Below are 13,903 nucleotides of genomic sequence, written 5' to 3'. Positions count from 1 at the left end.
AGTGACTTTAAGATCTGAGGTGTGTAGGAATAACTGGTGAAATATGTGAGCATTAAAGGGTTAATATCTTCTGTAGGTACATCCTCTATTTCCTGTGTGAGCAGGAAGAATTTATTAATTTATTTACTGACAGATGTTGCAAAAATGTGACTTTCTAAACATGGACTATCAGTAAACGTCGACCTTTCTCTCTGCGGAGACAAACAACAGCTCTGATTCTTTATGAAGGTTTTTCCTCTTGTGGGTATTTATGAATTATCTTATTTTTTTCCTCCTCCTACTTGTCGAGATTCAGATCAAACTCGTATTTGTGTTGTTTCTGTTCTTGTCTTATTTTCTCTCTTCTCGCTCTGTTGAAGTTGAACAAACTGTCATGTTTTTCATTTCGTCTCTCTCTCTCTTTTTTTTTTTTTTTTACTCTCATGTCTCATTTTTGTTTCCCGTCAAGGCTGAGAGGTTTTCGCTTTTTCCTTTTGTTCTTCTGTTTCCCCTCTTGTGTCCTCTCCCTCTCCTCTCTCCCTCGCTTCATTAGTGATGCCGTCCTTCTCGCGGGCCCCGCAAGGACTAAACTTGATGGGAGACAAATCCGAGTGATTAACAATGATTAAGAAACACGCTGGAAAAGTGCGATGGAGTCGTGAGGGACTGGCAACCTTGTCTTTTAATGGCTCTCTAATCCAAAGAATTTACAAGCACAACAGATGGGTTTCTATTTACATCCGAATCATGTTTGGGAAAGATTTATCTCTGCGTGTTTTCCTGGAAACATACTGAACTGTGTCGGCTCTCCTCAAAGGTCAAACTAATGCTGAAAGTGGCTGCTGGACTGAGGAAAGGGTTTCCTTCTGTTTAACCTTTGTTTAGTCAATTAGGAGCAAACTGCTGCTCATGAAGCAAATCAAAATGTCTCCGAAGAGGAAAAAAGAAGGAAATAATAAAAAGTTAAGGCTTTTCAGATGAAAAAAGGGGATTTACTCATATTGCTGAAGTGTAAATGGAAGTTAAAAAAGTGAAAATGTCGAGTATCGCTGCTCAAGAACTCATTTAGTTCGAGATCTTTGTTCAAGATGTCAGTTATATTACAAGTTCATCAGCTCCGAACTGCGTTTTACAGTGAACTGTCATCGCTGGTGTTATTCTATTGTTTTAATATTTTGGGTACACTGATTGAATCCTTATTTCTGCCATTAAAATATACTTTACAAAGTTTATTACTGTTGAATTTTTCCCAAATCCTGATACAATTAGGCTCATTACCTGCAGCCTGTGAGCGGGTCTTTGTGATGTAGGAGTCCTCTGAGCCTCTAACTTCTCTCAGACATAAAAGCAACTTTTACTACTAAATGTTTTGTGAATTACTTTTGGATGAAAAACTTAGGAGTCCTAAACACGCCGTAGATATTTAGGAGTTTGCTCTAACTGCCAGGAGCTACTTTTAGCCTTCGGATGGTTTGTAAATTCATCTGCTGATGTTTAACTAATCAAAACGATGATGCAAGTTATTAAGTTATTAACATTATTAATGTCATGAATCATCCTGTCTTTAGGTTATGTTTTGTTTTTTCTCTCTCTCTCATTTAGTTCTGCATTTCCTGTTTTATTTTGGTTGCTAACTCTCCTCTCGTTTCAGATCCACTTCCTGCCCTTGTGTGTTTCCCGCTCCTGTCCTCGTCATCATCCCCTGATGTCCTCCACCTGTGTGTCATCACCTTCACTCCCCTCATGTATTTAGTCTGTGTGATCCCTGCTCCCTGTGCCGGTTCGTCTTAGCCCTTAGTCGCAAACGTTCCAGCATTATCTTCTTTGTTATAGTCTTTAGTGTGTTTTTTGACCCTGGATCTGCTTTTTTTGACTTTGCCTCTACCTAGCCTGCTTGTGTACCGAACCTGCGATTAAAAGACTTTATTTTTTGGAACTGTTGTTCGAGTCGTGCGGTTGGGTCTAGCCTTGGTGTACCAGACAACCTTATCAATTAGCATCTTCACAAACAACCATTCATCCTCTATGACGGTAAACTGAATATCTTTGGGTTGTGGACTGTTGGTCGGGATAAAACAAGACATTTAAAGACGTCAACTTTGGGTTTTGGGAAACACTGATCAACATGTTTCACCACTTTCTGACATTTTATCAACCAAACAATGAATCGATTAATCAAGAGAATAATCTACAGATTCATTGATAATGAAAGAATTGTTAGTCGCAGCCCTTAATTTAATATAAAACTGTTTGTTGGATGAAGAAATATTGTATTAGCACATAATTTGAACAGCTACACTCTGTTCTTATATTATATTGTTGTGAACACATAAAACACCAACACATTGTGAGCAGTCAGCATGACTATTACAACAGAAACAAACAGCTGGTGTGAGTTTTAGCATCGCTGTGTAAATGGTGCTCAATGTTTGTCTGACTGCTGTATAGTCTCTTGTGTTCTCTCAGCTCTGTCAGTCCTTCACCCTGTATATTATTTTATAAAACTGGTCACGTTTGATAAAATGCAGGCACAAGCTGATCACGAGCAGCAGATGTAAATGTCCCAATGTCCAGCGTAGACAGGAAGCTATAACACAAAATTGCGTTGGAGTTGGAGTACTTCCTTGTTGAAGAAGAGGGCAAACAAAATTGAATTTCTACTTCCTGTTTTGGACTTCTGATGTTCACTGTCTCTTTGGCTGAATCCAAATGTTCAGACTTTCTCTCGTACTTCAAGACGTGGACTTTACGAGTCCAAAATCCACAATTCATTGAGTCCACAAGGGACCTGGAGCAGGCTTTCTGCAGACTTTGTTCGGAACTTGTCATCCATAATTCATAACCGAGCGGATGTGACTTTTTTTATGCATAAGTTTGTGTATATAGTGAGGCTTGATGTTGCACACAGATTGCCCGTGAGGTTTTTCATTCTGAACCGTTCAGAAAAAATACTCTGTGATGGATTACAGGGTCAAGATCTCTACATGGGTCATATCCATGGCAACCAACGAGGTCTCAAGTGCTGTCTGGAGGTGCATCTGTCTCAATTTGTACTGTTTAACTCTAGTTACCCCTCGGGTAAATACTGAACTAGAGGAGACCATCATCCACTACTTTGCACCTTTTATAAACTTTATGAATTACAGGATTTTAAAACTTTTAATCACGCGTCTACGTCGTGATGTCTGATTGTTTCTAAAGCTGAATGTGCTTTTGTTTGTCTGCCTATATGTTTTATTTATCAGGTCTGATTACTTGATTAAATAAAGGTTATATATACAGTATTTTCGGGCCTTCACAGCCTTGCCATGATGATGATGTTCATTATTTCAGACACATTTTAATACCAACAAGTCCTCCAAATTAAACAACTGAACCATGTGACTCTTGAACGACACATAGGAGCGTTTTCTAATCTGGTGCAATAATCAGCAGGATGACATCATCTGTCTGTGCTTTCCAAAACTTAACTGTTTAACAATAATGATGTTTTATGATGTGACAACGCTGTGGTTCAGGTCTTGGTTAGGTTTAGAGAAAGATGGTGGTTTGGGTTAAAATGATCACTTTAAGGTTAGAGAAACGTGGTGGGTTAAAGTTACTACTCCCTTAAAGCCAGGCCACCTTTGTCGTCATGGCTACGGTAATAACCACGGGGTTAAGGTTAGGGGATAATCGTAAAGTCCACTGTTGGGTTAAAGACTCCATCCATCCTCCTCCATCTGAACTGTTACTATGGCCACTAGATGGCATCTATCCTGTTTTTGGGCAACTGACATTACGACCAACCGGGTCATTTTTCTTGGGAGAACGGTGTTTGACTGCATCTGGATTCAACCTTTCGCTCCATCAGTATGACCTCAGCTGGCGCCACAGCTGTGAAATCAATGTGTTGAGGTTCACGCCGCTGCCCCCGCGACTCAACCGACAGGAACGATGGACAAAAACTGCGTCAATAAAGATCCAGTGGGCCATGAAAAAAAACATGGAATGTCCCTTTAACTGGGTGACTGAACAAGACTGTGTGTCGCTGTACTAGTGTGTGTTGGCGGATGGAAAAGATAGGGTGAGAAAACGGCTGTGTTTGTGTTTATTGAGGTCATTTTCAATTTGCTGTTGGAAGGTTTTTGCCCCGAGGCCATGTAAAACACACACACACACACACACACATACACATACACACACACACACACACACAGTTAGAGGTGGTGTAGGTGTCACCCATCACTGCTCAGCAGCTTGATAGGATCCCGTCAGTCAATCTGTCTCCCACGGCAACTAAGGGCTCCGTCCCGCCTCCCAATCTAAACTTCACTCCTCCAGTGATTTATTCTCTCTCTCTCTCTCGCTCTTTCACTCTCTGACATCAAAGTTAGACAGAGGAGGAGGAGAGAAAGTGGAGGGAAGGAAAGAAGGAAAAGACGGGGAGAGAGAGGGATGGTAGGGAGGGGAAAAAGAAAGAGATAAGGGTGAAGGAAGGTGGGAATGAGAGAGAGCGAGGGGAGAAGGGGAAGGACGGGAAGAAGAAGAAGGGAAGGAAGAGAGGGATGGGAGAAAAATGGTATTGATGAAAGATGGGAAAGGCAAGGAAAGAATAAAGATAGAGGAGAGAGAGAGGAAAGGATGGTAGTTAGGAGATAATGGGGAGATGAGAAGGAGAAATAAGTTAAGGAATAAGAGAGAGGGGAAAATAAGGAAGAAAGAGAGGAAATAGATGAGAGAAAGGGAGTATGGAGGGAGGAAGGAAGGAACAGGAATGTTAGAGACACTGAAGGAGGAAAAGGAAAGAGCAAAGGGTGAGAAAAGAGAAGAAAAGCTGAGGAGGATGACGATAAGAATGAGGTAAAGAGAAGAGAAGCAGGGATGAGAGGAAGACTGTCAGCCAAAAAAAAAAAAAAAACAAAACCCCTCCACATAGCAACATGGCAGCTTTAGGTGTGAAGAACCCCGACGCTGTGTGACAGTGTGTGTGTGTGTGTGTTGCTGTTGGTGTTAATTTCCCTGCTTGGATTCACACACACACTTATTAATGATTCACACAGTCAACTGACAGCTGACAGTGATTCATACAGACACGCCGACACAGAGACCGAAGCAAAAAAAAAAAAAGTCTAAAAAGTCAGTAACAGGCTGTAAAGATCATCACACACACAGAGAAACATTGCTGTTGAATGAAAAATGAAAGCTTTCCTGTTCTTAGATGGTTGCTTCCAGCGGGGGCATAAAAAGTAAAGTTTGTGGGTGGCACCAAGACGAAAGGTCATGTTTTATCAGAAGAGTTTGATCTTGATGTATTTTACTTTCCCAGAGGGAGATTGGTTCGCAGCGTGGGCACGAAATTTAACAAACACAATAAAAAAAATTTAAAAAAAATCAGCGGCAGTCTGAGACACTCTCAGTAAACAGCACAAAACCACACGACGCTGTCCTGCAGCGCTTTGAGTTATAAAAATGTTGGTGCAAAGACACAAAACATAACAGAAACACACACACCTTGCACGTATGAACATGCTTACAACTAGCATGTACACGTGCAAGTTAAAAGCTATCAGATCTCGACGTGTTGAGCAGTTAACTGGATGTGACACCAGGTCTTTGCTTAAGCACCGAATTTATACAATCCCCGGCAGATAAATGGAAAGATGGGAAGGACAGATGATGCTACACTTTGAAAATGTCTTTTTTAAACTTATTTAGTTATTGCTGAAAATCTGTCTGAGTCAAACGTTCCTGGCCCGGATCAACAGAAAGAGACGCGGTTTCGTCCCGTCCTCTGCACGACCTCATACCCCACCGGGAGCGTTTCAGAAGCAGCAGCTGGATTAGCGAGATCATCATACGATAATCTGTGTAACAACCACGTATGTATAAAGGAAAACGACAAACAAACAAAAGGTTACTTCGCCTGTTTCGACATTGACTGGCTGTTGATTTGGTCATTTTTTGTGGGTTTTTGTGCTATTTCTACCACGCCAGGCCATCATCGTAAATAAGAAACTGATCTTAATGTGTCGCCTGGTAATATAAAGGTTAAATAAAATCTCAAATTATCCTCTGAGACCCTCTGACCAGATGACTTCTTGCCTGTCAGACGGTCGCAGTTCACACAGTGATGCAAACTGACGCGTTTTTTGTATCAATGTACTGTAAGAAAGAAGTGAGAGGTCAAAACCTACAGACAAGAGAGTTCAACAGGCTGTGAATATGAACGGAGGTTGAGCTCACAGTTAAAACTCTGCTTTGCTTTGCTGCATCCTCCTGATATGGAGTCAATGAAGTAAATGAAAGAATATAAAGACATTTACTGAGGGGAACATAATTAAAACATAATACAGCCTGATCATGTCCATCTGTCTTGTATTATCCCTCACTCTGCTGCTCTTTCTCAAGTTTCTTCCATTTTTTTCCCTGTTGAAGTTTCTTTTTGGAATCAAAGGTCTGAGGATGTTGTATTACTGCACAGATTGTAAAACCCCCTGAAGCAAATTTGTAATACTGGCCTATATATGATATATATATATGTGTGTGTGTATATGTATATATAAATAAAATTGACTTGACTTGCACTGAACTGTGAATCAAAATATGCAGACTGCAGTATAAATCTAGCTTCAGCAGGTCAGCGTGCTAATATGAGGAAGACGTGCTCGTAGTTATCATGTTTAACAGCGTCCACTGTCACTGATGCACACACGGCTCAACTATATGATCATCAAACTGTCAGCTGACGGGGGTGACGCCTCCTGATTGGTTCACCAGTACTTTATTACTTTATTATTATTGTTTTAGTTTAGATTTCCAGGGATTTCTGTGTCTCTGAACTAACAGTAAAATCTACTGAACCAATTCTGCAGGCAGACTGACTGTAAGCAGGACGGGAAGAAAAGAAAGTAAGAAGTTCTAACAGTAAGATTCAGAGCTGGTGTGTGTGTTTTGTTATAATGGCTGTATGTGTCTTTGTGTGTGTGTGTGTGTGTGTGTGTGTGTGTGTGTGTGTGTGCATGTGTGAAGACTTGGCAAAGCTTTTAACACGTTTCCATGACATTATTGAAGAGTGCAACCTCCATTCAGCTCAGTCTCACCCTCCTACGCCATTATGTCCTGGTGCTAATGAATGTTAACACACACACACACACACACACACACACACACACACATTGCTGGGTAGGATTAAGAGAAATCAGAGGCTTGATGAACGCAACAGATACAAAGTTAAAGCAGCCTCACATACTTAATTCTGCTGTTCAAACAACAGTGCAATGAACTCAAGTGTATGTGACCAATTAACAGTCACTTTAAATGTCACCACACACACACACACACACACACACACACATATACTGGTTTGGACATTATGACCATATGTATCAGAAGATAGCAGCCTGTCTGATTTTTCTTTACTATCTAAGCCAACGTTAAACCATCATGTTGTAAAAGCAGGACTGGCAATAAGAACATTTGCATCGCTGCTGTGGTCTTAATTAGTCAGGTGTTTAATTAACTGGATTAACCAAAACCAGACATTCAAATCTGGTCACTTTAACTACTATATAAACAATGTCTCGATTGAATTTCCAGAAAAAAAAAAGTATTTTATCCCATTGGGCCCAATCAGGTTCAACCCAGGTTCAAAGGGACCATATGGGGCCTTGATGTCCACCACTTGCAAGACTGGACATAAGGGTCAGGTGTGTTGCAAAGAACTGGTTCCACTCTGTGATGGGGATCAAGATGGAGATGGTGCGGAACGTATAGTCGGGCACGGACGTTATCGGCGCCTTTTTAAACACACACTTTACCGGATTTCAAACCAATATGGCGCACATCCACTCACCAAATATTCTCAGATTCATCTTCCACCTCACCAAACCGGCAGCAAAATGGAACCAACACTGACCGGACTACACAAAGTAACTCTGGTGTTTCTGGAGAATACAAATAGCTGTTTGATGGTTTTGATTTTCTGAGCCAGTTTTGGTGAAAATACTTCTGACCGACTTTGACCAGAGTTTTTTTTGTTTGTTTTCTCCGGGGATCCTGATGTGGAGATTTTAGGGTTTAGAAATAGGCCGATTGAACTGAGAAACTGACAAGCACAAAGAGGCCTCTATTTTGTTGGTAGAAAACTGGATACCACATGTGGTGCCCCATTCATACTTATAAAAGCTGCTCACCGAGTACATATACTGAAAAAGCTTTAATGGGCGTGAGTGTTGCCAAAACGGCTGACTTCCAGTTTGCCATCACTTTCTTGGGCATCCAAAAAACATCATCACCATAAAAACACCAAAGGAGGGATTCATCCAACCAGTAGATTTCAGAAAATTGATCATTTATATATAAGAAAAAGCCCTGAAGTTGTTCTTGTGGTGGAAAAACACCTTACTAATACTTTTATGTTGATTTTTTTGCTATATTTGTATCTGTGGACACACTTTCTGACTCTAAATATGTTCTCAGTCAGAGACTTTCATAACACCAAACAATCTATAAAACTCTTCCTGCTATGCCGGTTCACTTAAATCTTCTCGTCTTTCTTTACACACACACAGACAGGTCAGTGTATAGGAAGCTATTGAGCCATCCAACCAATACATGTATAAAAAGGTCATTTAAAAACAGACAAAAGCAAGTGCACACACAACGTAAGACCAAACATTTTATATGTTCGTCTGATTGACAGGCTGTGAATCATCCATCTGACCATCCAGGCTGCAAGTGCACCATCTGCTTTTACTGCAGGATTTAATAAACGCTAATGAATACATTCTAAAGCGGACGGATGACTTGAGTGGAGGAATAAAATGTGCAAATTAAATGAAACATGGATTGTAGCTGTTAGCAGAAATATCTGATATCTGATGAAAGCTGCAGCAGGTCTTTTAATAGAAAAAACTAGAAGTGAACGCCTCAGAAATGATAACTGATGTGGGCGACTGCTGTTCACTCTTCATCTAGCTTTTCTTCCTACTTAATTATAATAATAATAACTGGCTGGCAATTACAGTTTTATTATCTACCTTTTCTTATCCAAGTTTACTGTTTAAAACTGTGAAATAACCTTTAAAACCAAACTTTACTGTTTGAAAACTTTACACATTCCTTTCATCAGCTGCTGCAATGTGTGTATGTAATGAACATGTGTTTACGTGTGTGCACACATGTAACTGGAACATGATTAAACATCTGCACACCTCTGGTTAACTAAGGAGACGTATCAAACACATTTCCAGGTCTATATTTATATTCTGGGGCTCTACTGGAATATCTTTACATGATTTACAGTTAAAAACTCCTTATTTATCTTCTACTGGTCCTTTATGCAGCCCCTCAGTTCAGCCTCTGTCTGAAACAGGCCGTTTTAGCTCCTGTCTCTTTAGGCCCCGCCTCCCGATAAGCCCACTCTGTTCTGATTGGTCAGCTTCAGGAAGCTTCTTCCAGCTCCGGAGGCTACGTAAACAAACTACAGTAGCAGGATTTCACTTCTTTTTCTCCTTCTTCACTCCAAATGTCAACTTCTCAAATATGTTGGAGCTGAATCAGATCTGAAGTATGAGAGTGAACAACACATGGAAACACCTTAGCAACCACCTTAGCAACCAAGGTTACAGAACAGACGACTGTTTGTTTGCGAACAATCATCACAAGAAGGAAGTAACTTTGCAAATAAACTGAAGTGTTTGTCTTGCAGCGAGTATTTTTACATACCGTTCACCTCAAGTTGTGTTTAACATTCCACATCATAAAATAATAAAAGTCGTGATATGTCCCCTCTAATTAAAGTTTTTTTTTTTTTTTTTTTTAAATGTGTCTGTTGCTGTTGCTTGAAGTGGGATGAAGAGAGGGAGCCATATTAATAGTTAAAGCTGCTGCCATGGCAACACAGCCTGACTGGGAGTTTGAATAGAAATGAGAAGTCTGCTAGACACACACACACTTTCACAGACACACACACACACACACACACACACACACACTATCTGCCAGGTAGAGATTTGTGTGAAACCATCCCAGGACATCAATCTGAATGAGGCAAGTGGTGTGTGTGTGTGTGTGTGTGTGTGTGTCTGTGTGTGTCTGTGAGGTCAGAGGTCGCCCAGTACAACAGAGGCTGAGTGCACACACTACCACACAGCAGCTAAATAAGTCATAAGGCGCTCACACATGCACGCCCATGCACACACAGATGCACGCACACACACACACAAACTCATACACACAGGAATATAAGTACCTGTACACAAAAAAGCTTTTAGGCTGCTGCTGTTGTCAGTGGCGGGAAATCTCTCTCTTACACACACACACACACACACACACACACACACACACACACACACAGACTTTATAAGGATGTAATAAGACACAACATATTTGGTGTATTTGCTCTATTTTGGTGTCGTCAATTGTCCGTTTTCATAAAGCATCTTGAAAACAAAGAAACTTTTAAATGTGTAATCAATAATTATTCACTTCGTCTTTTTGCACAAAAGGACAATAATTTATGCAAAGAACAACCTGAAGAATGAATTATGAATGACCCACATTATGCAACACTTGCAGTTTAATTTTCCCAAAACCCGAGTGAACATATAGAAGACGACACTTCAGACGCTTCAAGTCTTTTTACTATTACATAATGTTTTTACATTTGAGTGCAGTAAAAACACCCTGAACACTTTTATTTTGGCCTGAAATGTTTGAACTTTTCCTAAAATTCCCAGAATATACAAAAAATTATCAACTTTTTAAATTTTTTGTGCAGCTGATACACATTTTTTTGTACATTCTGCGTTAAATTTGACCCGTATTTATTCAAACAGTATGTTCTTAATGTTCTTCACATTCAATACAACTCATTGAAATCATGATGCTTGTTATGTTTCTCCATAAACAAATAGCATAAAACCTTAAGAATGAAAGTTTCATTAAGGATTTATCATCAATTAATGACTGATGAGGTATTTATGAATGAAAAATAGACATGTGGATCATATATATGATTATATAATTGTATGAACAATATGTAAGGCTTATTATAAATGTATTATTTCTGTTAGCAACCTATGATTTACAGTAGGTAACGTTACCCGAATCTTATACACCTACAGACACATATCAGCTGTCAGACTCCTAAACTTTTGAATGATATCACTGTTTGTTTATTTACACAAACACACACAGTCAGGAGTTTGTTCAGAATTCAGGTTTCACTCACAGCGTCACACATCATGTAAATAATTAAAGGTGCACATATCAGTTTGATCTATAGACAGGAAGGAGCCTGCTGAAAAATGAAACAGGTAATAAATATTGAGCACAACTCAGCATCACAACTCGGACAAGATTCTGTACTCTGTGTGTGTGTGTGTGTGTGGCTCCATCTGTCACTCCAGGTGGCCACTTACACCTGAACACACACACACACACACATACATGCACAAACACACACACACACACACTGTAGGTGTACAAATGATCACTGATCCGGTTTGTATACAGCAGAGAGACACGCTGGACAAACACAGAGACACATTCTTCTAAAGCGCTCACGTCTTCTGTTTCCACACTCATTCATACACTCAGTCACATGTTCCCCTTGAACACTGTTTGTTCTCCTCTACACACACTCACTCGCTCCCTTTACACACTTCCCTTTGTACATTTATCTCATCTCTTTCAACCTGTTCTCAGTGTACAGTGACCTGCTTCCTTTACACACTTGTTTGTTCGCTTTATACAATCACTCCATGTTCCATATTCATACTCTCATGTCCCTTTTTGCACTGATATATTAACTTCACTGACTACACACACACACCTGAGTGCAGGGCAATATGGCCGACACAAGCAAATCATCATTTTTTTCAAGCTTGGAGTCAATTCACAGTTTTTAAATTTTTGTTTGCTTGCAAAATGCAGGATTGAAACATCATATTTCTTTCAGACAGCTGAGCAAGAATAATGAAATAGCTGCAGCACCTGCAGGCTGTCATCATTATTCATGAAATACAGGTTATCTCAAGCAGATACAGACAGTCAGCACCAGATGTTTCAACAAAGTAGATCATGGACATCCAGTTTTAATAATCAGTTTCAGCACAGACTGAGCAGAAAAGTAATTGATCTCTTCTGTTTATGTTTTTAGAAAAAGACGTCAGTCTGATATCTGCAGACTGCCGCTAGCTAGCGTTAGCTACCCCGGCAGGTAAACACAAACTGAAAAAAGTAGAATCTGGAAACTGTTCAGTTCTCCTAATATGATCCCTAACATCAGTGTCAGAGTCATTTTCAGTCTGTCTTTCTCGTAGATGTGACGGTTAAATTCACTACGAGATACCCAGAGACAGGTCGCCACCAGGAGTTGAAGTAATCACCCAGCCCTCTCATGTATGTACATGCAGGATGTACCTACAAACACAGTTATACTTAGTTATATCCCATATACACCAGCTACCATCTATTTTAAACCCATTTACACCCATTTTGCTACACGTGTAGATTCACTCCCTACATGTATACATGTTGCTTATTCCTCATGTGTTTGTCATGTCATACTCCCTGTATGCACTCATGCACACTCATCTGTTCTCTGTACACACATACAGGCCTATATATCAGCCGATAAAGTGAAGGAGGACCGACCTGCTGGATGAACGTGTGTGCTCCGTGGGGGCTGAGCAGCAGGATGGCTCTGCGTAGCGTGTCTCTGTAGCGGTTGAGCTCCTCGGTCCTCATGGTGGTGAAGAGGTTGGTGAAGACTTTACTGATGTTCCTGTCCACTCGCTGCAGGGCCACGTCCACGCCCTGACGGGACGTCTGGTCCAGAAAACCCTGCAGACCGCGGATATCTGGAGGAACAGGAAGAAGGAAACAGACTGATGAGTCGAATATAAGTCATAATGAACTGCAGCAGAGCCTGGAAATCTGCAAATGAAGGGCAGAAAGAGAGCAAACATAAATTATTATCTACATGCGGAGACACATTCACAATCTGAAGGATGCTTGGTATTGAAAAACCCTGACGGATGAAAATATTATAACATAAGTGACAGAAAACACTAAGAATCACTGAATCTGTGATGGCAGGGACAGTCTGAAATACCCTGAAGACTGCAGACCCCGCTATCAAGTTTTTTATTGTTAATCTGTTTTCTACAAAGTACAAATGTGCAGTATCTCCCAAAAATGACAAAGACATCCTTCCCTTTGGACTGACAACAACCTCGTCTCTCAGGTGTGTCTCTCACACCTACAACAGGTAAATAACAATGTTACTTGTATCAGTAAACGTTACGGTTTAGCTGATGACGTCATTGAAGAAAGAGCATAGAAGCACCGAACATTTAACTCAAGAAAACTAAGACTAATTTAAATCAGTAAACAATAACTAATGATTTAAAATATACATGTCTCTCTTGGTTAAAATGGAAAATGTTGATGTGACTAACAAACCATAACGCTCAACACAAACAAACCCCTGACAGTGTGTGTTTGCAATGCAACGGATAAAGATGTTACACTGGCTAAATAAACAAATGACAAGTAAAAGTTTAAATGGGACAAATGATGAGTTCTCTTGATTTAGAGAATGTAATATTTGGATGTTTTAATTTAAATATCTGTAATTCATAAATACCCGAACAGTTCTCAAAAGACCGTGACTTGGTCTTTCTGATACCAAAATGATGAAGGATTCCCAAGTTAATATGGTGGTTCTGCAGCAGGTTGGGGGTCAAGTGTCTCCAGTTAATGTTAAATCTCACTAACATATTAAAGGATAATTCAGGCCATTTTCTATATTTTTCTTATTGTCAAAGAATCTCATGTTCTACTCACAAGTATGTGTATGTGTGTATCAAAGCCTGGTATATCTTATTCCTCTGTGCCGCAGACCTCCAAACTATTAAAAACATTTCAATGAGTC

At 40.1% G+C, this 13,903-nt stretch overlaps 1 protein-coding gene across 2 annotated transcripts in view; it reads right to left on the bottom strand.

The window, feature by feature from the left end:
• LOC137172343 (glutamate receptor ionotropic, delta-1-like) overlaps positions 1–13,903 on the bottom strand; it is a 288,473-nt gene that overhangs the window by 195,971 nt on the left and 78,599 nt on the right. For both annotated transcript variants that reach the window (XM_067576727.1, XM_067576726.1), the window contains exon 2: positions 12,622–12,827. In XM_067576727.1, coding sequence (XP_067432828.1) covers positions 12,622–12,827 — 206 coding nt within the window. The remainder of the gene's footprint in view (positions 1–12,621; positions 12,828–13,903) is intronic.

Source organism: Thunnus thynnus, chromosome 20 (genome assembly GCF_963924715.1).
Source record: "Thunnus thynnus chromosome 20, fThuThy2.1, whole genome shotgun sequence".
Taxonomy (NCBI): domain Eukaryota; kingdom Metazoa; phylum Chordata; class Actinopteri; order Scombriformes; family Scombridae; genus Thunnus; species Thunnus thynnus.
Note: the sequence above shows the minus strand (reverse complement) of the source record. Positions and strands in the feature narration are given on the sequence as shown.